Genomic DNA, 23,097 nt, shown 5'->3' with positions numbered 1-23,097 from the left:
GTGCTTCTGCCCACCTCTCTACCCCTTTGTAACCCTCCCCCCCCCCACGTAAGTTGCAAAGGAGGGGCTACTGTGAATAACAAGTAAGGTGGCTTTCATTGAGCTACCTCTCTGTGGAAGGTGAGAGGGTGGGACTAATATGCTAATGATCACTTCTCAAGTTCTTAAACCTCCCTGTGCTCTGACTCCTAATTCTTTGGCCTTGAACTTTCTGAAGGCTGCATTCCCTAAGCAAAGAGGGAAAAGCCCTAACTTCAGCAGGGCAAGTAGGTCTCTACTGTCTGTTCTAGCTCACAGCTCATGGGTCCAATAGTACTGCAGCCAGGGAGGGAGGAAGAAGTCTCCCAGCCACTACTACCCAGTTATTCCAGAGTTATTACATGATTTTCTAGGATCCCTGATTTCCATTTGGTTATCAGCATCTTTTTTGTCTATTATATCCATGAACTGGAACCCAGAGAAAGAAAGGGTAAAACTCAGGGGCCCTCTCCCTGTCCCAGAGGTACATAAATTCCAGTAACACATCTTCACCTACATCGTCTTATATACTCTTTAAAAATAGGCCTTTTAAATAATATCTTCATTACTCATGTCTTGGAGGTGGGAAAGTCAAAGTTCAAAGAAGATAAGGGACTTGCTCAAAGCTATTCAACTGGTAAGTGGGGGTTGACTACTATATTCTTTTTTTTTTTTTTTAATTTTTTTTTCAACGTTTATTTATTTTTGGGACAGAGAGAGACAGAGCATGAACGGGGGAGGGGCAGAGAGAGAGGGAGACACAGAATCGGAAACAGGCTCCAGGCTCCGAGCCATCAGCCCAGAGCCCGACGCGGGGCTCGAACTCACGGACCGCGAGATCGTGACCTGGCTGAAGTCGGACGCTTAACCGACTGCGCCACCCAGGCGCCCCTTGACTACTATATTCTTAAAGTATATGCTTTTTCTTAGACAAAAAGAAAAAATAAAATTCTACAAAGTAGGCTTTGAAGAAAAGCAGAGTGAAGTGGACAAGAGATTGTTATGCTGGAAAGAGAAGGAGAGTGTGGGCAGGAGAAGAAGAGAGAGAAGACAAGTTACAGTGTGAAATGGTGGTGGTGGTGGTGATGGAGAGAGTAGCAGAAGGAATAAATCAGCATATTCCTGCTCTCTTCCCTATCTTGATCCCAGTTAGACTCATTTCCAGCTAAGCAGTGAAACAGTGTGAACATAAACATCATAACATCATATAACTGAAATCTCCTGATGCCTTGGAGAAGAATCATAAATATGGTTTATTATTAAGTAGATAGTTTGAGTTTGCCTTTGTTTGAATAATGCAAGGGTGAAAAATGTCTTCAAATATCTTTCCTCTTTTGTACCCCTTTTTCCTTTTGGGATGCCACTCCCCTACACACTGCCCCTATACCCTTCTTCCTGGCTACCCAAAATGAAACACCAAGAGCCATCATATAGCACTACATCCTTCCCCATAAGAGAAAATGATCCAATAATTTAACTACTGACAAACTGTTAGTAGCTTATCATCTTTCCCTTCTTGGGTTTATTTATATTTTTTACAGTTAAATATTAGAAATGGCAACATTTTGGATGCTTTTATTTTACTAACGAGTTTTCTTTCACTATTTCACCAGAGTAGAAGAAATGCTCTTGCTTCCTAGGAAATCCCTCAAATCTGATGTTGATATTTTTCTGTCTTCTTTTTTGTCTAGGTGACAGGTGTCTAACTTATGCTTGAAGTACTAAATAATAATCCAACAGGTATGTTAATTCCTTCTCTGAGGTAATACCAAGATCTAATAGCCCCAATTAAGAAGACATGCTTTCTTAGTTCTACCTATTTGTGTTCTGTTGCGCATTGGAATCTAAGTCCTGAATTCACTGGGCCAACAGTAACTGAAGAAAATAGCAAAGTTTCCAAAATACTGGAGGGAAGAAAGTGATCAACTGTGTTGAAGACATGAGTTAAATATTGTCCCAGATGGCTCTGAATCCATTAAAAACCCTGTATACAAGGGAGGTGTTTATTTTACATTTATAATGGGTAAGGGAGAGCTTTACAGAAGGATTTAAAGGGATCTAGAAATAGTCGTTCTATAAAGTTTATGTTGGAAAATAGTTACTAAGGATGAATAAGAAGCCCTCAAGGACAAAAACACTATCTAGTGTGTCTTGTTGTCCTTAGGACCTACAGCAGTGCCTAATCAATACAGAGTACAGCTGACATCATACTTTGTGGAATTTATTCCTGGAAACAAGCTAACAATAAGCAGAGGAGGCTGTAGAGATTCTGCACTCATAATTCAGTTTGTTTCTGCTTCTTCTTGATTTAGGTACATTCTAGAATAGAAAGGTTTCAGGAAAATCATCAATGATCATGAGAAATGAATTCACCAGAACACTTCTAGATCTCCCCCTTTCTTTTGATGCTTTTCTGAGGTTTCCTGATCACTTATTAACAAGAGAGAAACTACAAAATCAAAACTAAACACCTGAGTTGTTTATTGGCAGGCTCCCACAACTCAAGTTATATAGGTCTACTCTGACTTCCTATGTTATTTTGCATATAATGCCCAAGTCAAGAGGACTCTCAGTTAATTTCCTGGATATTTCAGATCATTTTTAGATAGTTTGCTATTAAAGGGATATTTGTAGCTTCCTCCCAAATTGATTATTTTTTTCTAACTTTTTCTAACTCTATTTTCCAGAAGAAACAACAGGTTTGAGCTCTTTGTTTATGTCAATTCATCAATTCAGATAGTTTATGCTCATAGGAGAAAAATTGTCAATTATATTTTTTATGAAAAATAGGTTTAAAAACCTTTCTGTATTACCTCATTTTTGCTATTCTAGTGATCAAACCTCAGAGAAGCCACATTTTGAATTCATAAAGAAATAAGTGACTGCATAAAATTTCCATATGGTTTCATGAAAACCTCAGAAAAATGCAGAAACAATGCAGAAATCCAGACATCAGTCTCATACAACTTTTATAATTATGTACTCTGTGGGGAATGCCATCATTCTAAATTCATCCGCATTAGTATGCAATAGATTAAATTTCTGGTATATTTTACATGATGTATAAATAGAATGATTTTTACTCTCCAAAAATCAATTTATTTTGTAAATATTGGAAATATCTCCTTTTATAAAGACAATTAGCCATAGAGGATTCTGTTTTTATAGTATAACCTTGATTATTCAGAACAAGATTTCTTAATATCCTGTAATACTTGATTTTTAAAATCTGGTTTTGTTCTTTAATACAAGTCACCAAATCTCTCTTTGTCTCTGTCTCTGTCTCTCTGCCTCTCTGCCTCTCTGCCTTTCTGCCTCTCTGTCTCTCTCTCTCTCACACACACACACACACACACACACACACACACACATATGGATATCTAGACACTGTGACCATAAATATAACTTCCAGATTACGTTTTGGGGTTAGTGAACTATCATATTAACCCAATCTCTTCCAACTTTTACAAGTATACCTCTCAGACTGGCCAAAGCACAACATGAATAGTATTCATGTCACAAGAACATTTTAAAACCTTAGAGAAACTTAATTAGTTAATGAGGCGATCATATAAGTCAATGATCATATAATTTAAAAATATTTTCAACTGTCAGAGTTAAACGCCATCACTGCTTCCACCCAAAAGAACATGTGTGCCATTAAGGAAACCAGCTTAAGTGAGCATTTCCATTTTCTGCATCAAGAAATCAACTTCTTTTCTGTATTTTGCTGCCATATTTTTAGGGGTGGTCTATCTTGCACATTACCTATTTATTTATTCACCATGGCTCTCTCAGACATCTGGCTTTTGACCTCACCAATCTATAGAAATGTCAGATATAAAGGTCATAAATACTATCATAATTTTTCAGCCTAATAGGTATCTTGCCTTGTAAACCTTTCTACAGGATTTGTTGGTATTATGTTTTCTCAGTTCTAAGATACATAGAAATATTCCTGAAACAAGGATACTTCTTACAATTGATTCTGTACAAATACTATAGTTTTTATTTTTTTTCCCTTATGATTATACAATCAAATCAATGGAATACTCCAAACACAATAGCATCTTATACACTTGCTGAAGTATTTAGGGGTAAAGTGAATGGATGTCTGCAATGTCCTTTGAAATGCATCAAATATTAAGGTGGATGGATAGATGAATAGATATATAAGAGGCAAAAATAGAAAAAAACATGTTAATGATAGAATCTAGGTAGTGGGTGTAGGGAAGTTCACTGTAAAATTTTTTCTGAGCATTTAATATTTTTATAATAAAATATTGGAAGGGAAAAAGAACTATGGGAACTTTGCATCAAGGAATCATTGTATTTAAAACTGCCTTGTCCTTGAAATTCTTTCCCTTCCTGGCTTCTACAAATTATACCACCATTGTTATCCTACCTCTGGTACCTCTTTCTTTATTCCCTCATAAAATGCAGATTTACTTTAAATTTCATTTTTCAAATTTCTTCTTTTCCTTCAAATTCTTTTTCTGGGAGTTGTCATCTATCTATGAGGCACTAAAACTTTCACCTCTCTGAAAATGATTCTAGGATCCACTTTTCAGTTGTGACTCCCTCTTGAATTCCTACCACTTCCCCACATCCACAGTATATCTGCATTTAGATGTCTCCTGCCCCTTCTTGCTCAGCAAACTCTACTCTCTCTGACTCTCCCTTTCCTCTCAGAGAGTACCGTCTCACTCACTTCCCTCTTTCCATTTGTTTATAACTGTGGTCCTCAAAACATAGGATTCAGACAACTGAGCCATCTTGGACTTCACTTTCTCCCTCATTCTTCATAGCCAATTATTCACCCAATTGCCTGTTTCTTCTTTTGGAAGATAAGTCCAGCCGCTGTCTCTTTCATCTATTTTCACTTCCATCAATCCACATTACACACTTTCCATCTTAATCTCAGTGTTCCATTTGATCCTCCTAAGTCACTACTCTGCCCTTTTCTAGCTTATTATCTTGTGATTACTCTAGGAATCATCTTCTTTAGCAAAAGAGATTTACCTGTAGATTCTGAAAACATGTTGCTCTTTCTCATCCCTGGGATTTTTTTACTCACTTTGGTCCTCCTTCCTGGTATACTTTTGTGATCCTCCAGCAATCAGGGAAAGAATATTACCACCATGCAGCCGTACATCCTGTCCCTGCACCTTAGTAACTGTAACCTTGGAGATGTCATTCAACTCTTCTATACTCTGGGTTCATTCCATAGAAAAGACATGGCTACTTTACAGAGATGGTGTGGGATTTACGGACAAGGCCTGTGCAGAATGGCATCTCCACAGTCCTGAGTTTACAGCTATCATAGAATTTCTAACTGATAAACATTTTTTTATTATAAAATAATTTGTATTTTACCCTGAGCCATCCAGAAATGCAATTTCCTGAGAACAGTCTATTCCCCAAAGCTACTAGTTAATTGAGATTTTATTCTTTATTTATAGTGGAACAAAATGTCAATGAAAAATTCTGATGAATCTTTGTCATGCTGGGCCAAAAAGAAGATCTCTTCAAGCCCATATATGGGAAATTATTTATAAGGAAAATATGTTCCTAAGCAATGTTTCATAAAGTTTTCAATATGTGACATGTTCTGCAGCATGAAGTTTCCGAATATCTCATATCTAGAAAATGATTAGAAGCGGGGCGCCTGGGTGGCGCAGTCGGTTAAACGTCCGACTTCAGCCAGGTCACGATCTCGCGGTCCGTGAGTTTGAGCCCCGCGTCAGGCTCTGGGCTGATGGCTCAGAGCCTGGAGCCTGTTTCCGATTCTGTGTCTCCCTCTCTCTCTGCCCCTCCCCCGCTCAGGCTCTGTCTCTCTCTGTCCCAAAAATAAATAAACGTTGAAAATGATTAGAAGCTAGTTCTAAAAAATGGGCTATGGGATATCTTGTAATAGGCTAAGAAATAAGCCCATAGCAGTATCTCTGGGTTTTGACATCTATATAGATATTTATTTTAGTCTCCAATGAGAAATAAACTTTCTCTGGTTGGATGTGTTGGGCCAATTCAAGTATGAAAAATATGTAATCAATACATAATTGGAAAGGAAAATGAAAAAAATGTGACAAATGCCAATGGAAATATAAGTAATACACAGAGAAAACAGAAATGTAAAAAGTCCTTTTTTTTTTCTTTTCCTCCTGTGAACATATCTGGAGTATTGTGTCATCGAATAGTATTAGCATATCTCTGGAGAAAATAGCCTTTCTCTCTCTTTACATGTTAAAGAAGATGCTAAAATTGTTGAGTGTGTATATTTGTGACATTACTAATCATATAATCATTGGCCCTTTATGTATATGATTATAATATAGTTGTTCAGGAAAATAGACTTTGGTTTCAGAAAGTCCTAGGTTCAAATCGTGGTCCTGCCATTTCAACACAATGTAACATGCAACTAACTACTTTATCTTCTTTGATCCCAAGGTTCCTAAGTCACCATGTTCCTCTTTGTGTTTCTGTGAAGATTATATGACATAGCAAATTCATGACTAAGTGCTTGCTAATGGTCACTGTCAGACATATCACCACGCAAACATATCACCATGGTTAGAATCAGTTCATTTTCTTCTGGAGTATCTACTGACTGGGTCCCAGCACTTATTAGGCTTTATGGTGCTAGTAAAGAATACTGAAAAGTGGTGTCTATTAAGATCTTAAATGTTGGTTTGCATGTAAGTGTGAAATATTTTGTTAGAATCATACTACATATAGAATAAAGAGATCAAATCTGAGATTAAATGCATTAATTTAATTAGGAAGGGACTGACTGTATGGCATCTGGAAGACAGTGAGAGCAGCGGAGCTGGAGCAGGAGAGTGGGACGGAGCCTGCGTAGCAGATGTAGCCCTCACCTGGCAGGGGGTTAGTTTTCAGGAACTGGGTCCTGCACCATCTGTCTAACCCGGGAGCACAAGGAGAAAGGTAAATAAGTGCGGAAAACTCTAAAACATTAAAAATTTTTAAGCACTTTTCTCATGGTACTTCTCAATATTCTATCGTTATTCCTCTCTCTGATCTGCAATTTCTCAAATACTCACGAACTGGTAGGTGCTTGTATAGGACCAGTTACCATTTAAATTAAGAAGCTGTGATGGGGGTGGGGCGGACACACCACTAGAACCTTCTAATGCAAAAGAAAGAAAAAGAGGCCAGGAGGAGAGGAAAATGAGAAAGAGGGGGCACAGAGGGATGAGACTAATTACTCATTTATTGGAGAAACGGATTCTTTTTCTTTAAAAACTCCCCTCTTTCCCACCTGCTCTGTACTATCATAAAGCCTTCTCAAACATATATTTACTCCTTAGAATTATTTAGTACCCAAGAAATGATTTGTGATGATATTTTCCAGGATATCATATACTACATCCTCGCTACTCAAATAAACATTTCTTTTATTACCTCCCATTCTCTGTGATTTATATTACCACTGTTTATAGGTTCGCTTACCCTACTACCACCAAAAAATTTTGTAAAACACTTTTTATAGATTTCATATGCTAGTCATCCTGGTGTGACACTGGCTGAATCTGAAATCTTTATTGAACGACGAGTCACCGTTTGAGGAAATGTGTGTGTAATCATTCAGTCTCTGCCGAAGTGCTTTCTGTGGCACAGCAGAAATGTGGGATGCCACGGACAGATTACGACGACCTCCTTAAAAGACAACACACTACGGTTTCCCACAGAACCTCCGCTTCTGGAGAAAATTCATCACAGACAGTTACGAATCTTATCTACCAGTCTTCATTTAAATAACGACAAAAGAAGAGAGAGTTTCAGAAGCGGGATCTCTTTTAAGATAGTAAAATATTAATCTAATTCCTCGTTAGGCACTGACAGATATGCACTAAGGCCCCAGGTGTTTGTACAAGAAAGTGAGTGACTTAATTTTGCAGAATTTCATTTGAGCAGGGCCAAAACGTTCAGCTCCTGGCCTGAGACTCCACAAAGTTACTCCACTAAAGGCTTTTGGATTGGTCTAAAACACAAAATGAAGCAAAACAATAACACTTTGTGGTTTACACCACAAACAGCTGAGCCTAAATGCAAGATGATGACACAGTGGCGGGTTAAGTGGCCCTTAACTTACTGTAGATCATGAACAGTTTGAGACTAACAAAAGCTATAAACCCACTCAATGGGAAAAATGTATGTGCACGTGCGAGGGCACACACACACACACACACACACAGGTGAATTTAATTTCACGTGCGCTACCAAACCCAGGAGTTCTTCCATGAACTGCAGGTGAAGGACACATGATATGTTCTAGAACCTCAGTACTCAAAATGTGAGCTACAGAGGGAAAGCATCAGCATCTTCTGAAACCTTCTTAGAAACGCACAATTGCAGGCTCTCCTTCAGAGCCACTCAGTCAGAACCTGCACTGTAATAAGACCTGCAGGCGATTCCCAGGCATATAAAATTTGAGAAGTACTTTTAGATAGTCATGTTTATGGAGAGTTTACAATTAAAAACTGACATGTCAAATCACATTTAAAATGGAATCCCACTACAGTGTTCCTAATAAGACGAAATATAGTATTTGTAAATGAGAAGACAAAGGTGTCAGTAATGTTTTACATATGTTCAGTGAGAAATAACTTCTTTTTCCCACTTTCAATAGCTCAACTACTGCTCCTCATTTCTTTTATTTATTTATTTATTTATTTATTTGGAGAGAGAGCGAGTGCGAGCAGGGGAGGGGCAGAGAGAGAGAGGGAGAGAATCCCAAGATGGCTCTGTGCTAATGAGGGTTTTGAACCCACAAACTATGAGATCATGACCTGAGCCAAAACAAAAACTCAGACACTTAAATGACTGACCCACCCAGGCACCCAGCTCATCCTCATTTCTTACCCTTCCTTGTCCTGTTTTCTCTTTACAGAGGGTTAGCGCAGGGAATAGCTAAGTCAGATATTAATAGCTGGGATCTAGGAAATTCCATAGGCTTTAGTCACATTAAACTGGGAAGGAATTCAGGAAACGTAGTGTTTCTAAGAGAGAAAGTCAGGCACATGACCATCAAATCTACCTTTTGGACATAAATCCTTACTGGGTTTGAGGAATGGGCCTTCATAACAGTTGGTGGAGACACAGATTAAGAAATTGGAGGGGGAATGCTATTTGATGCAGTTTCGTCATTTAAAGGGGCTGGTGGGAGCTTCCTGGATGTCAGATATATTTATAATTTGAGAACAAGACCTATGCAACTGGAAAGGCCGTGCTTCTCTCTAGACTCAGGAAATGCTATTCAGGCATCTCTGAGATGCCACTCTGCTCTTTTTTTATTTTTTTAATGTTTATTTATTTTTGAGAGAGAGAGAGCGTAAGTGGCAGCGGGGGGGGGGGGGGCGGGGGCAGAGAGAGAGACACACACAGAATGTGAAGCAGACTCCAGGTTCTGAGCTGTCAGCGCAGAGCCTAATGAGGGGCTCAAACTCACGAACCGCAAGATCATGACCTAGGCTGAAGTCAGACGCTTAACCAACTGAGCCACCCGGGTGTCCCTATGCCACTCTTGTTTGTTCACCATTCTGTCTTCACGCAAGGGCTCTCAGTTCACTGGCTGCCCTTTCTCTGTTGCACACACTTGTGGTGAAATATAACGTTCAGGAGTTAGATCTTGTTTCACCAGCCACGAAACCATTAAAATTTACTTTTAACCCCGCTTCCACATGATCCTACAGCTTCTGAATTTAAGTTGTTGGCAACTCCACAGGCCCAATTTATAAGGCAATGTGGTCTCCAGCTTATATCAAATCAGAAGCTGCTGGATTCAGTGCTAACATTTTTAACTAGTGTAATTCATGTTTACATGAACAAACCCTTTCCAGAATAGATCTTATTTGAGCCATTTATAGATGTGAAAAATGGAAGCATAAAGAGGTTAAATTACTTATTTGAAGCTAACCCAGCCAATGAGCAAGGAAGCTGGGTCCTAGAGTTTTCTTATTTTCTTCCTGTAAATGCTTTTTCTTTTTTTTTTATTTTTTTTTTAAATTTTTTTTTTCAACGTTTATTCATTTTTGGAACAGAGAGAGACAGAGCATGAACGGGGGAGGGGCAGAGAGAGAGGGAGACACAGAATCGGAAACAGGCTCCAGGCTCTGAGCCATCAGCCCAGAGCCCGACGCGGGGCTCGAACTCACGGATGGTGAGATCGTGACCTGGCTGAAGTCAGACGCTTAACCGACTGCGCCACCCAGGCGCCCTGTAAATGCTTTTTCAGTTGCATTTGGCTCCAGCCAGAGAAGAGACCTGGAAGACTGGGGTACACTCCTCATCACATGCCACCACTGTCCTGCCTTTTGTCCTGCACTAAGCAGCCTATTTCTATGAACTAACTGACGCACCATTCCAGAGAGCTGAAAAGAGAATAAACAAAGAACTACAGTTTTAAATGCAACGCCAACTGAAACTCAAGTTTAAACTGGCAATCTCAGCCTTGAAAGGTAGACTAGGTCAACACATTACTATAGTTTGAAATATGCTGTTTCTACTAAAAATCATGGCTCAGGTGACCATAGAAGTACAGAGATACAAACAAGTGGGTAAGACAATGGGGAATGTGGAAGAAGGATGTTTAAGGAGGGCACTTTGGAGTCGATGTGAAAAGAGCATCCTTGTAATTATCATTACTCCTAATTCCTATAAGCCTCTGTGCAATTATGTCATAATATGTCTCTTGGTTTCAAATCAGTAGGGCTTGCTTATCGTTGTTTTTCACAAGAAGAAGAAGGAGGAGGAGGAGGAGGAGGAGGAGGGCGGCAAGGGGAAGGGAGAGAAAGAGGGGAAAGAGAAGAAGGAGGAGGAGGAGAAAGAGGAGGAGGAAGAGTACAAAGAGGAAGAGGCAAGGGGAAGAAGAGGAAGCAGGGGCAGCAGCTTGTTGGAATTCCTTTACCACAAAAGATAAGGGCATTCTTTAGGGAGAGTCTTGACGTTCCAGTAGATAAGCAGACTGGCAATAAGAACATCCACCCTAGCTATGAAATACACAGGCTGTTTAACAGGCCACTTGAATTCTGTTAAGTTCCTGCCAGTAAGATAAACATTATAAACATTCAGAAGGAGTAGAGCTCTAGATGATTTTAACAATGGTTTTCTCACTTTATTTTAATATCACAGAGCTTTTGCTTTCAGCGTGTTAGATTTTTCACAGCACATTTTCAGGAGTCCATCAACACAGAGGTTTATGTGAACACTTTTCATTTGTTTCAAAATTTCCCCTGGCTCCTGAACAAAGCAACTGGAAGCTGGTATTAATTGATGAACTATAAGGAACTCTGTCAAATAACTTAGAATACTTACAATGCACACTATGCAGTTCAGAATCCATTTGAGTGAAAACCTTTCTCTTACTCATACTTTTTCACAAAGCAACGAAAAAGAAAATACAGAGAGAATATCCATCCTTAAGTCTGCAGTAATTAAGACTTATTAGAATTTTGTATGTTTCATTCTTCTTTAAAGATGAAAGCCTATCAAATTTCACAGATGAGAATAAATAGGATTCAGGGGAGCAGAATTATACCCAAACTGACATAATGGAAAGACTCAGGACTCTATTTCCACTGATCTGCACTCCTGCTTTTTATGAACAAAGCAGACGTTATTCTCCACCGCAGTATGGATGTTAAATTAGTGAATACTTTCCAGGGGTGGTGTCTTCATTATTGTTTTCTCTACTCTATGCAATTTAATTCAGTGTTAGAATAAGATGTTATTCAGAGTTCAGAACATAATGTTTTATGAACAAATGACAGTGATTTTGGAAATGATTTCAGCTTACCTAATCCTTATGCCAATTCTCAAGTTGCTTTGCCTCACCTACAATCATCATTCGACTTGAAAATGAAGACCTGAAGTCACTTTCTGGCTCTTACCTTTATTGTTCTATTCTGATCAACTCAATAAATATTTATTGAGGGCTCACGATGGTTTATGTAAAGGTCCCAAGGATAATGGCACATGAGCCTCGAGAAGTTACAAGTTATTCAACCTCTCTGAATGTCTATCTCTTCATCAATAATGAGTATAGTTACTTCTCCGGTAGGCATGAATTCACTTGGAAATGTGAAACTATAAAGTATAAAAGGTGGTAAAATCTAAAGCATTAACTTTTTAATTTCACATAAGCTTATTTAACTTTAATTTTTTGAGAGAGAGAGGGTGCAAGTGAATGAGGGGCAGAGAGAGAGGGAGACAGAAAGAGAGAATCCCATGAGGGGCAAGATAGAGATGAGAGAGAGAGAGAGGGAGAGAGAGAGAGAGAGAGAGAAGCAGGGCTCACCCAACACGGGGCTTGAGCTCACCCAATGTGGGCTTTGAAGTCAGGAACCATGAGATCATGACCTGAGCCAAAGTTAGATGCTTAACTGACTGAGCCATCAAGGTGCCCCTCACATAAGCTTATTTAACAAATCACTTTGATCCTCAAGATATTTCATAAATAACAAAATTTATACAGTAGTAGTTAACCATGTGACCTCTGTTGTTCTTAGGAAATCTGAAAGGTATGTTTCCTGCTTTGAAAACAACCTATTGCTATCCTTTCCCTTGTCATTCTCTGGCACTCATGAGGCCACCCACTCCCAGCAAAATTCCAAGGACATTCTTAAATTATGTGTTTCAAATTATGTAGTGTACTTGGTAACAAAGTTTTGAAAATAGATTTTTTTCATTTTCTCTTATGATTATGTAGGTGGTAACTCAATACTTTAACCCCATAGTTTAATTGTATTAGGTTTATAATTAACCTCAATTTTATATATGATATAACCACTTCTGGTGCAATATTTTTTTTTTTTTATGCGAGCAAAAGTTTGATTGAATGAAGTCAAATTTTGACTCAGCTGCGGTCATTCACCCCCTCCTGCCAATAGATTTTTGCAATTCTAAAGAAATGCCAACTGTTTGTTTTTCATTCTCATGGACCCTCACATTCTCTAACCCCCATTCTGAGTAATATTCTCATGTGTTTTAACTTTTATCTTCATGTTACACTTCCTTTTATTGTTCTTTATTTTTATCACTGGACTCCAAAGTCCTGGCTATCTGTGATGTGTGGTACAGAAAACAACAGATATCAGCTCCCTAGTTCCTTACCTCCCTGAGAAGGGACACTGACAGGTTGGACAGGTGAGTTTGAGCAGAGAGGAACTAGTCCTCAGTCCCTGGTGGACACTACCCTTGCTAGAACTCCTTTCCTCCCTCTAGCCTACATGAAGGAATAAAACATTTACTCAAATGCTAAGCTAAATAACTCAAACTACCTTCTATAAAACAGTTCTTTCTTCAGGATATTTAATAACTAGCATCATCCTAAAGGCCCTCTTATAGGGAAAAAAGAAGTTGACCTAAGAATAACTATTCTTAGTTAAATAAAGTTAAGTAAAATCCTTTGTTTCCCCTTCAATGTTCTATTTCTCTGAATTCTTTAAACTTGGCCACTAGCTCAATTGTTGACCTTGGGCAAACTGCTTAACCTTTTAGGACATGGTTTTGCCATTTATAAATGAGACACCAGTCACGTGACTTACTCCTAGTGTTTCCTCTAGCAACCATTTTCCTCCCTTGGAGGCAATTAAAAAAGCTCTTTCCTATTTAAATAGTGGAACCCCATTCTAGAATAAATAGTACTTTATTAAAACACCAACTAGGCTCCAGAGTCACAAACATTAGTGATACATAAGGCAAATTTGACTTACATTTTACTAAGGGATAATTAAGGATGACTAGACCAAATCAAATCAGATTTCATCTATTAAAAAACAAAATCTGTTAGGAATGAGGACAGGACAATTTCAAGGAGCTACCTGCAAAAACAAACAAACAAAAACAAACACAGATGAGTTTACATATGAGATGAAGTTTAACAGGCGCGAGTGTAATTTTCCTCTCTAAAATGGACTGGTATTGACCCCAATAACTTCAAATCAACACATCTCTCCTACTTAGCTGTGCAAATGATTTATTTGACCTGACCGGCCTGAAAAGTGACCCTCTTGTTTCACCTGTTTAAGAGTGTCTGATCTGGGGTGCCTGGGTGGCGCAGTCGGTTAAGCGTCCGACTTCAGCCAGGTCACGATCTCGCGGTCCGTGAGTTCGAGCCCCGCGTCAGATTCTGGGCTGATGGCTCAGAGCCTGGAGCCTGTTTCCGATTCTGTGCCTCCCTCTCTCTCTGCCCCTCCCCCGTTCATGCTCTGTCTCTCTCTGTCCCAAAAAAAAATAAACGTTAAGAGTGTCTGATCTCCCATGACCTCTGCCTGTGACCAATTCCAGCAGAATGGAACACTCATGTGGTATCCTTGATGAACACCCCCAATGGTGGCCTACAAGTGGCTCAGGGAATGCAATTGTATTAAGGTATTACAGTAATTTATTGGCAGTTTTGTGTGATAGCATATTTACTGAAATGAGGCCTGTCAAAAAGATCAGGTTATGGCAGGAACACATGATTTCCCAACCAGCCATAAAATATAAATCAAATGCCTTTTCTGTCCACTGTCAGCCACCTCCACCCACTCCTTGTCCTCTGTCCTCAGACAAATTGAAGCACATGCCACAATTTGCAGAGGAAAAATCAAACTCAATTTCGTAGTACAATGAAGTGAGTTTTGGTCTTGTCATGTCCACTGACATATTGATTCCTAGAAGATTGAAAAGATCAGAATGTTCTAGGTTTTTGCTTTGTAAATAAAAATGTGTAGAAATGCAATGTGTAAATAGAGGCCAATAAAGTACATGTACCCCTTTAGGAAGATACAAGAACTCCAGGGGGCTAATGTTGGAAAACAGTTACTGTTTAGTATAAAAGTCACTATTTAAGAGGTCAGATCTTTCTCTTTAGAATTACAGCCTCAGAAGACAAATGGTCTCCTAATCCAGGTTCATTTAAAGTGCAGCTGATCACTTCACAGCTAAAAGGCATTTTTAACTAGTGAAGAAAAAAAAAAAAAACAACAACCCTATCTTGGCCCTTCGTAGAATTTATGTCAGATCTATAATGCCATAAGCACAACACTCCATCAAACATTTTCTATTTAACCTGAAAGGGGATGAAGCCAAATCACTTATATGTCCACATCTGTGATTTGCAAAGTGCAGTGATTGTAGCCTTCCTGAAACGTGTAAAGACCGCACGGTTATTCACTGTGGAGCATTAAAAAAATGGAACCACTTTATCATGAGGTGATGATGAAATTGTAAGAAATGCCATAAAATACTCTAGCCTAGTAAGCTAAATTTCTAACACGGCAGGTGGAAAGGAAAAATAAATGAAGGAATGAATCGGTGTTTTCAGGTGGGCAGAATTTCAGTCGTTATGACAACAAGATGACTTTCTAATTACCACTCACTATAAAAATACTGCAAAAGTCTCCCCAACTCCGTGGAGATGGTTACTCATAGTATGTGCTGCTGTATCCTTCACATCCTGCAACCACAAGTCTGTGTGCCTTACTGGAAGTCAAACTGAGGCACAGATCAATCATGCTGCCCTTTAGAAAACACACACAGGAATATGAGTAGGGAATGAGTTTCTTCCTTGATCCTAATTTCAATGGTTTCAAAGCAGAAGGAGCTTCTCATTTGGTGTGATCTTTAAAAATTATGGCAATGCCTCACATTACCATATTCTGAAGTAATTGCTCACAGTGAGTAAAGATAAATTCATTAGAAATTACGCAGTCCTTTATTGTGAAATCCAGAGTAAAATTATTTCAGGTATTTTTTTTTTAAGCCGACAAGAGAATGACTTTACTTCATCAATCAGTTTGACTAAAGTAATGATTTTCTTAGAATTAAAATTTGTTGAAAGCTCTAAGTATTTCATCTTTTAGGCTAAGAAGCATGTAGTTAATGTCACAGCTAATACATTTGTCAGTCTGCTAATTTTCTTTTTCTATTAGAATAAGTAAACATCAGCCCTTTCTTAAAAGCATACTATTTACCATGTGTCAGGAGCAATGCAGGAAGAACTTATTTGAAAATCATGAGGTAAGACATTATGAAATGAACAGGAATCACAGGGAGACAATGAAGGAGAAACATGAAAAGGAAAGGCATTTAATAATTCCAAAGTGATGGCAGGATATGCCTCAAGGTGAGGGGGCGGGGAGGGTGACATTTAAAGGAGAACCATGAAAATATACAATCAACCAAAAACTCTAAGATATCGGAAAATATGAAAGAAGAGATGGTTTTTAAGAAATCATTTAAATAAAAACAAGAACAATGGTTTAAGAAAAAAGAAGGCTCTTAAGTGCACAATGGAAATAAAAGAAAACGAGTTCTTGCCTGCATGGCATTAGATCAGAGAATGGTTCTTCAGATATGCTTATTATTTGAGAGAAAAGGTGTAGAGAAAGCAGAAAGGACTCTATTTCCCATCTTTTAAAGACATAATACACTTATTTATCCTACATTGTGTCAGACTTTGTTTAAGGTCGCTTTGGTAATATTGTAACTGGAAGAAAACAATAAAGAGTAAATAACAATGCCATTGCTTTATTCTGTCTGTTGTCAGATGTTGTTTCTAAAATTAGGGTTCTTTGTTACCATATCTCTGGAGCATGGGTTGATTTCCAAACATTGTATTCCAAGACAAATATTTCTGCCACAGTAAATTTTCATGTGAAATAGACTTCAGAATTTTATTTTTGCCTTCTTTTCAATGTGAATCTTAATTGATCTTTACTTCCAACTAGAGAGAATAGTTAACAGTATAAAGTGCTTTGGCACATTAGTTTTTTTGTGTTATAAAACTGGTGTTCTTTTGCATAAAACAGTTAAACCTCTTACGTTTCCTCATTAAAATGTGAGTGAAGAAGGCTTGTGAGGAATTGGTATTCCTCAACTCAAAATTATTTCAGATGGTTTTTTTTTTTTTTTTTCTGTTTAGCAGTTTTGGCCTGATTTGATGTAATAAGTTTTTTAAAAAAATTTACCTTTGCTGTTGTCATTAAGTTAGGCACAAGCTAAGACGTACAAATGAGTTCCTAAAATTTCAGAACTCAGGCTTTCTGTAGTCAGAAAAAAAAAAAAAAAACGAATGGGAGAAGATTCATGACTCAGTAGTTGTGCACACGTAACTATGCTACTTAAATTATCTGTGTCACAATTTCTGTATCCATGAAATGGGGTTAAGAAAGTAGCTACCTCACAAAGTTTTTCTGAGGATCAAATGTACTGTTACAAGTCTTCAGAAGCATGGCAGCCATATAGCACATATTCACTAAAGAGTTAGTTATTGTTAATAGTTGCAGTTTACCTGCTATCTATCCTGAATACCAGTCATTCCAAGGTCTATTCTCTTGGTTGGTATTGCAGTGGGGAACAGTGCAATCAGAAATCACCAGTCAGTGTGCTCTTGATGCAGGAATTTCATTAAATGAATTTGCTTCCTTTATACTTGTCCTTGTCTCAATTAGCTAAGACCTCGTAGTTTCAGGGCACTATAAAGTAGCAGACTCTCCCCATAATGTGCATGGAGTGCATAGATGTGGGGGATGGGAGAGGGGATTGGGCAATACAGATCTGCTTTAAATCCTAGTGTGGGCTTCTTTTGGATTTGAAGAGCTATTTCCTGTGAAATGAAGTCATGACCTCCATTGAGCCTATGTGTCAGAGAAGACCTCATCCATACATCCCAAGGGATGGAATCCTTCCTGTGCTCCAACCCACCTCCCAGGGTCTGGTAGCTGAGCATCCACACCACATATCACAGGGAAGGAAGAACACCAGAGGGCATGAACACAAATCAATTTATATGGTACCAGGAACACAATATGTTCTTAATACTAAGGTAACAGTCATAATCACAATAGTATTTTTTCTAGTTTTGCAGTAATCATGAGGCTTATAAACTAATGTAGTGACTACAACTACTGTAGGTATGGATCTGAGTAACAGAAACTTAAACATACTTGCCAAATAGCAGGTTGACCAATCCAACTGTGTCTATTAAGGGGGCCACCTCTAATTACTTGGAACCATTGAACTTTATTCTCTTATGCTTGATATATTGGGCCTGTTAAGAATTATTCCAATAGTTCAAATACTTTTAAGCACTACATAGTTCTTTATCTTTATGTATCTACTTATGTATTTATTGGCCTATCTTTCTTTTTTTATTTTTATTTTTTATTTTTTTTTTCAACGTTTATTTATTTTTGGGACAGAGAGAGAGACAGAGCATGAACGGGGGAGGGGCAGAGAGAGAGGGAGACACAGAATCGGAAACAGGCTCCAGGCTCTGAGCCATCAGCCCAGAGCCTGATGCGGGGCTCGAACTCACGGTCCGCGAGATCGTGACCTGGCTGAAGTCGGACGCTTAACCGACTGCGCCACCCAGGCGCCCCTATTGGCCTATCTTTCATCCTGTCTGTTGATCTTCTTTCTTCTCCTTCTCCTTCTCCTCCTCTTCCTCCTTCCTCTTCCTCCTTCCTCTTCTTCTTTCCCTCTCTGCCATCCCTTATCCCCCTTAATCCCTAACAGAAACAAAAAGGAGCTCTGGATTAGCACCACTGGATGCCAGATGAAGTGATAAACTGAACACTGCATTGGAAATTGGGGACTCTGGTTATCATCTATGCCGATTGATTTTATTAGAAAGGCATTCTTTAAGGTTGGTGTTCCCTAATTCCAGTGTTGGGTGTGTGTGTGTGTGGGGGGGGTGTCCCCCCACCAACACTAACCAATTCTTAGGCACCAGTAGAGTATCTAAGAATTCAACTCAGTTCTGACATGATCTATCCAGAAACAGTATCAGATTTCACAGGTTAAGAATTCAACCAGACAGGACTGCCTCCCACTCCTGACTTCAGATGCCAGTCACAAGCTCCAGGCTGCTATCTGTGCTTCTGAGCTGCAGGCTACAGGTGGTTCCAACGACCTCCTCTTTAGGTGTGATTAATTTTCTAGAGTGGCTCACAGAATTCAGGCAAACACGTTTGCCAGTGTATTAAAGGATATGATAAAGCCAGATGAAGAGATACATAGAGCGAAGAATGGAGAAAGGGCATGGAAGTTCTATGCCCGCTCCAGTCACATCATTCTCCCCAAATCTCCACATGTAAACTAACACAGAAGCTCTCTAAACCTTGCCCTCTTAGGTTTTTATTCAGGTTTCATTGCACAGTCATGATTGACTAAGTCATTGGTCATTGGTAGATTCCACCTCAGCCCCTCTCTCCTCCCAGGAGGTTGGGAGTGGGACTGAAGTTCCAACCCTGTAATTATGTGGTTGGTCCTCCTGGCAACCAGCCCCCACTCTTGGGGGGGGTATCCAAAAGTCATGTTCACCCAAAAAAAGTCATGTTCATCAACATAATAAAAGACACCTTTACCCCCTTATCACTAAGGAAATTCTAAGGGTTTGGGGAGCTATGAGCTCCAGAGTGCCCAGAAACTGTGGAGGAAGACCTAATATATATGAGAAATATATTTTGGTCATCTGAATGACCACATATGTATTTCTCATAAAGCACAATATCATAGGCACCACAGAGATGCTACTTGCTATCTAAGTTTTTGGGTTTTTTTATTCGTAAAATTAAGAAGTTGGACTCTACCCTGGTTCTGATACTCCTTTCTGGCCCTGGAACAGTGACATAAGAACTTCCAGAAGATGACTGCTGAAAGGCACAAAGCAGAATAATGGGATTACATGCCTATCTCTAAAAAAGTGGCTTTTAGACCTTTGTACCTTTACCTCTAGTCTTGGAGTCTAGCCTTAAATTCTAGGACCCACGTGGCAGACTAATGAACCAGAAAATTGTCCAGCAGGGTTCAGGATCAATGAACAACTTTTCAAAGGAATGAAGGGCACCTACAACCATCCAGTTGCTTGCCAAGGCAGGTACTTAAGAGCTGTTCCATAAACATCAGTAACAGACAGGAGCATACTGGGCATGCAATCAGTGGTGAACAGATATATTGCACCCGGCCTTCTCAGGAACCCTCATGCACTTAAGTAGAGGCACCAAGGATAACAGCTACTTAAATATGAACAAATGAGCATTTTACCTGGCTGAGATAACAGTGGTGTGTAAGGGACTTTCGGTTCTATTGCACTCATTGGTGGAGGTAGCAAAGGGTTAGCAAAGCTGCGGAGTGGGTGAGTTGGTCGAACACAGGCCGTGGGGATGGTTCTGCTTGGTGCCTCCTCACTGCTGGGATGCTCAGGCTGTGCTGGGGGCAACATGGGTGGCTGCTGGGTGGTTGGTCCTTCACTCACTGCTGCAATGGAGACAAGAAAAGCCATTCATTATTCCAGGACAGAGCTTGCTTCCCCTAAGTCAGCTGATGGGCCTCTGAATCAATTCAGAGAAAGAAGTCAGGATCAGGACAATCTTTTCTTCTAGTTATGAACATTCTCATTCCTCTCCCTTCATACATTTCTGGGATATAGCTGCCCCACCCCTTTAAACAGTGGCTATAGATCCAGCAGGACAGGGATCTATCTTGCAGGAAGAATAGTAAAATATACACAGCATTGACTCTATTGCCTGAACTGGCGGGGCCCTGTAATCATAAGTGATGAAGCAAGAAAAAAGAGTTATTTCTCCTTTCACAAGGAGCAATGCCAGTGAAATTCAATATCCCAAACCCAGCTACAGCTGCATTATTATCTGCCAACCAATATGCCAATTTTTTCTGCGATTTAAACATGCCATGTCAACTGTCAAACAAATCAGAGTTACCAGGTGTTCAAGGCATTGCTAATAAAATGATACAAATAATAGCCACTATCATTGTCTTCTAAAACAAAAAAGAAGCACATCCAGCTAAAAAGTTATATGAGAGATGACTTTGCTGGAACAAGTTGCCTGAATGCAGGATTGTAATTTTTCCTCTTTGGCAGCAAACCTCGCAATTTTCAGTCAGATTACTATAGTTGAAGACGTTTCACATAGTCATTTGCGACTGCCATTGGGTATTTGGACACTTTTTTATACAGAGACACACCTTTTCTCCAGAGACCACAGTTGAGTCAGACTAACAGATTGGCAAGACAGTTTCTTATGCTAGGGACACTGTGACTTGACTTTATCATTCATGTTCAAAATCACCATGTCCAGGTGAAACTGTAAATGAAAAGAGCTGGATAGGAGGTATAAGGTTGATGAAATAAGAGTATTTCTGATGACTTTTTTTTTTTTAAAGAAAGCTCTATTGGGTAAGTGGGGAAAATGCAATGATAGGAGATAATATCTCACTTTGAAAGAGAATTTTTAACCAGGAAATATTTCAAGATAATTAGTTTGCGAGATAATTTTGAGACAACTCTCTGGGAGGCTCAGTGAGGTCAGCAAAGGGCAGAGGAGCTAGAAAGAAAACTTGATAATGCTGAAGGGAGTAGAGATTAAAGATGCCAAAGATCAAGACATTATATTAAAGATATGCAGAAGTGAAATGTGCCTTCAGAGGGTATTTGATATTAAAACTCATTTTTCTATATTCAGAAAGGTTAGAGGTCTTCTGGGTCACTGAGAAGCCTCCAGGCTTACCCCATTCAAAGATGGAGGCAGGGAGACATAGGGTTGGCTGAGGACAGGATGTAGCCATAAAGCAACCAGAGCTAGTAAACAGGCAAAGTTGACAAAAGATTTCTTCAAAGAAAATGTAATCAACACAGCAAACTGGAGAGAACTCTGGGGGTAAGAGGAGTTTGAGGAGAAGTGCTTCCTCTTTAGGCTAGGAAGTCCTATCATGGAGAGGAGGGGTGCATGCATGCAAAATATCAAGATTAAAAGGTGGGGCTGCAACGAAAACATTAAGGCAAATCCTTGGTGATGTGGATTCTCACAAAAAGGCAGAAGGGATGGAGACTTCAGGCAGGTGTTTATTAGGAGCTAAATTATTTGTAGGAACATAAAGGAGAAAAGGGCACCTGCCTGGTTTAGTCACTAGAGTATGTGACTCTTGATCTCAGGATTGTGAGTTTGAGTCCTATATTGGATATAGAGATTACTTAAAATCTTAAAAAATATATATAAAGGAGAGAGAAACAGGTGTTCTTGTATTCAAATTACACAGTCTTGATTGAATACAAGAACACCTGTTTCTCTTTCCTTCATATTCTTAGGAACCCCTGGCTGGCTCAGTTGGAAGAGTATGTGACTCGATCTCAGGGTCCTGAGTTTGAGTCCCACGTTGGGCAAAGAGATTACAAACAAATAAATAAATGAAAACTTTAAAAACTGTGTAATTAGATGGTTGACAGTATAGTTTTCGAGACAAAGAAAATTATGCTTGTTTTACTCTGGACTCATATTTAATCTAAAGGAGAAAATGACCAGTGGTCAATATCTGAATAAAAATATAGTATCTCTTAGCTTTAGACCAGAGAGAAGCAGCCGTAGGAGCCCAGACCTGGGTCCATCTTCATCACCAATGGGCTAGTTTTTATTACAGGTCCATATCTTCCAGGGAAAGAAATTTCATAATTTTCCTTAGAAATCTGCCTTAAGTAATTCTATTGAAGATGGATTGTAATAAATCCATACATTTTAAAAACTGCTTTAACCATTAGAGAAATAATAATATATTGTGTGACATGCTTCTTTATTCCATCCTTCATATTTTCCTGTTCTATTGCTTCTACATTTTTGAAATAAAAAAGATCTATGTTAAAATATTATTGTGACATTAAGTTTAACAAAATTTGCATGCACTTTTTTAGTCTTCTAAAATTTAGTTTCTCAAAATCCTCAGGCTTCACAGGAATTTTGATGACATCACGGAATGTTCTGTGGCCACTCCCACTCCTATTCTCTTTAGTGCCATTGCTCATTGGCATCTCTAAAATTACAGATTCTCCACATGCCCCATCCTCCATCCCAGGTCTTCAGGTGGCCACCATGATTTGCACTGGGAAGATATCTGAGGGAAGTAGTGGGAGCTCCACACAGATGGAGAAGATCTTGGGGAAATCAATCTCCAGCACCAACCATTATGAAAAGGAAAGTGCCTAATCTAGTGCTAGGTGGAAATGGGAGGTGAAATGCATCACTAATCCACAAGGGACTATTTCTGTTTTGTTAAAAAATG

General features: G+C 39.0%; 1 protein-coding gene across 4 annotated transcripts in view; it reads right to left on the bottom strand.

Annotated features, from left to right (window-relative positions):
• The window catches only part of DCC (DCC netrin 1 receptor), a 1,140,843-nt gene that overhangs the window by 15,146 nt on the left and 1,102,600 nt on the right, over window positions 1-23,097 (bottom strand). For 3 of the 4 annotated variants that reach the window (XM_045458872.1, XM_045458870.1, XM_045458873.1), the window contains one exon: window positions 20,071-20,283. In XM_045458872.1, the coding sequence (XP_045314828.1) occupies window positions 20,071-20,283 (213 nt within the window). The remainder of the gene's footprint in view (window positions 1-20,070; window positions 20,284-23,097) is intronic. The other variant, XM_045458871.1, reaches the window with a different exon arrangement.

This window comes from Leopardus geoffroyi, chromosome D3 (genome assembly GCF_018350155.1).
Source record: "Leopardus geoffroyi isolate Oge1 chromosome D3, O.geoffroyi_Oge1_pat1.0, whole genome shotgun sequence".
Classification (NCBI taxonomy): Eukaryota; Metazoa; Chordata; class Mammalia; order Carnivora; family Felidae; genus Leopardus; species Leopardus geoffroyi.
The sequence above is the reverse complement of the archived record's forward strand: the minus strand, read 5'-3'. Positions and strand labels throughout refer to the sequence as shown.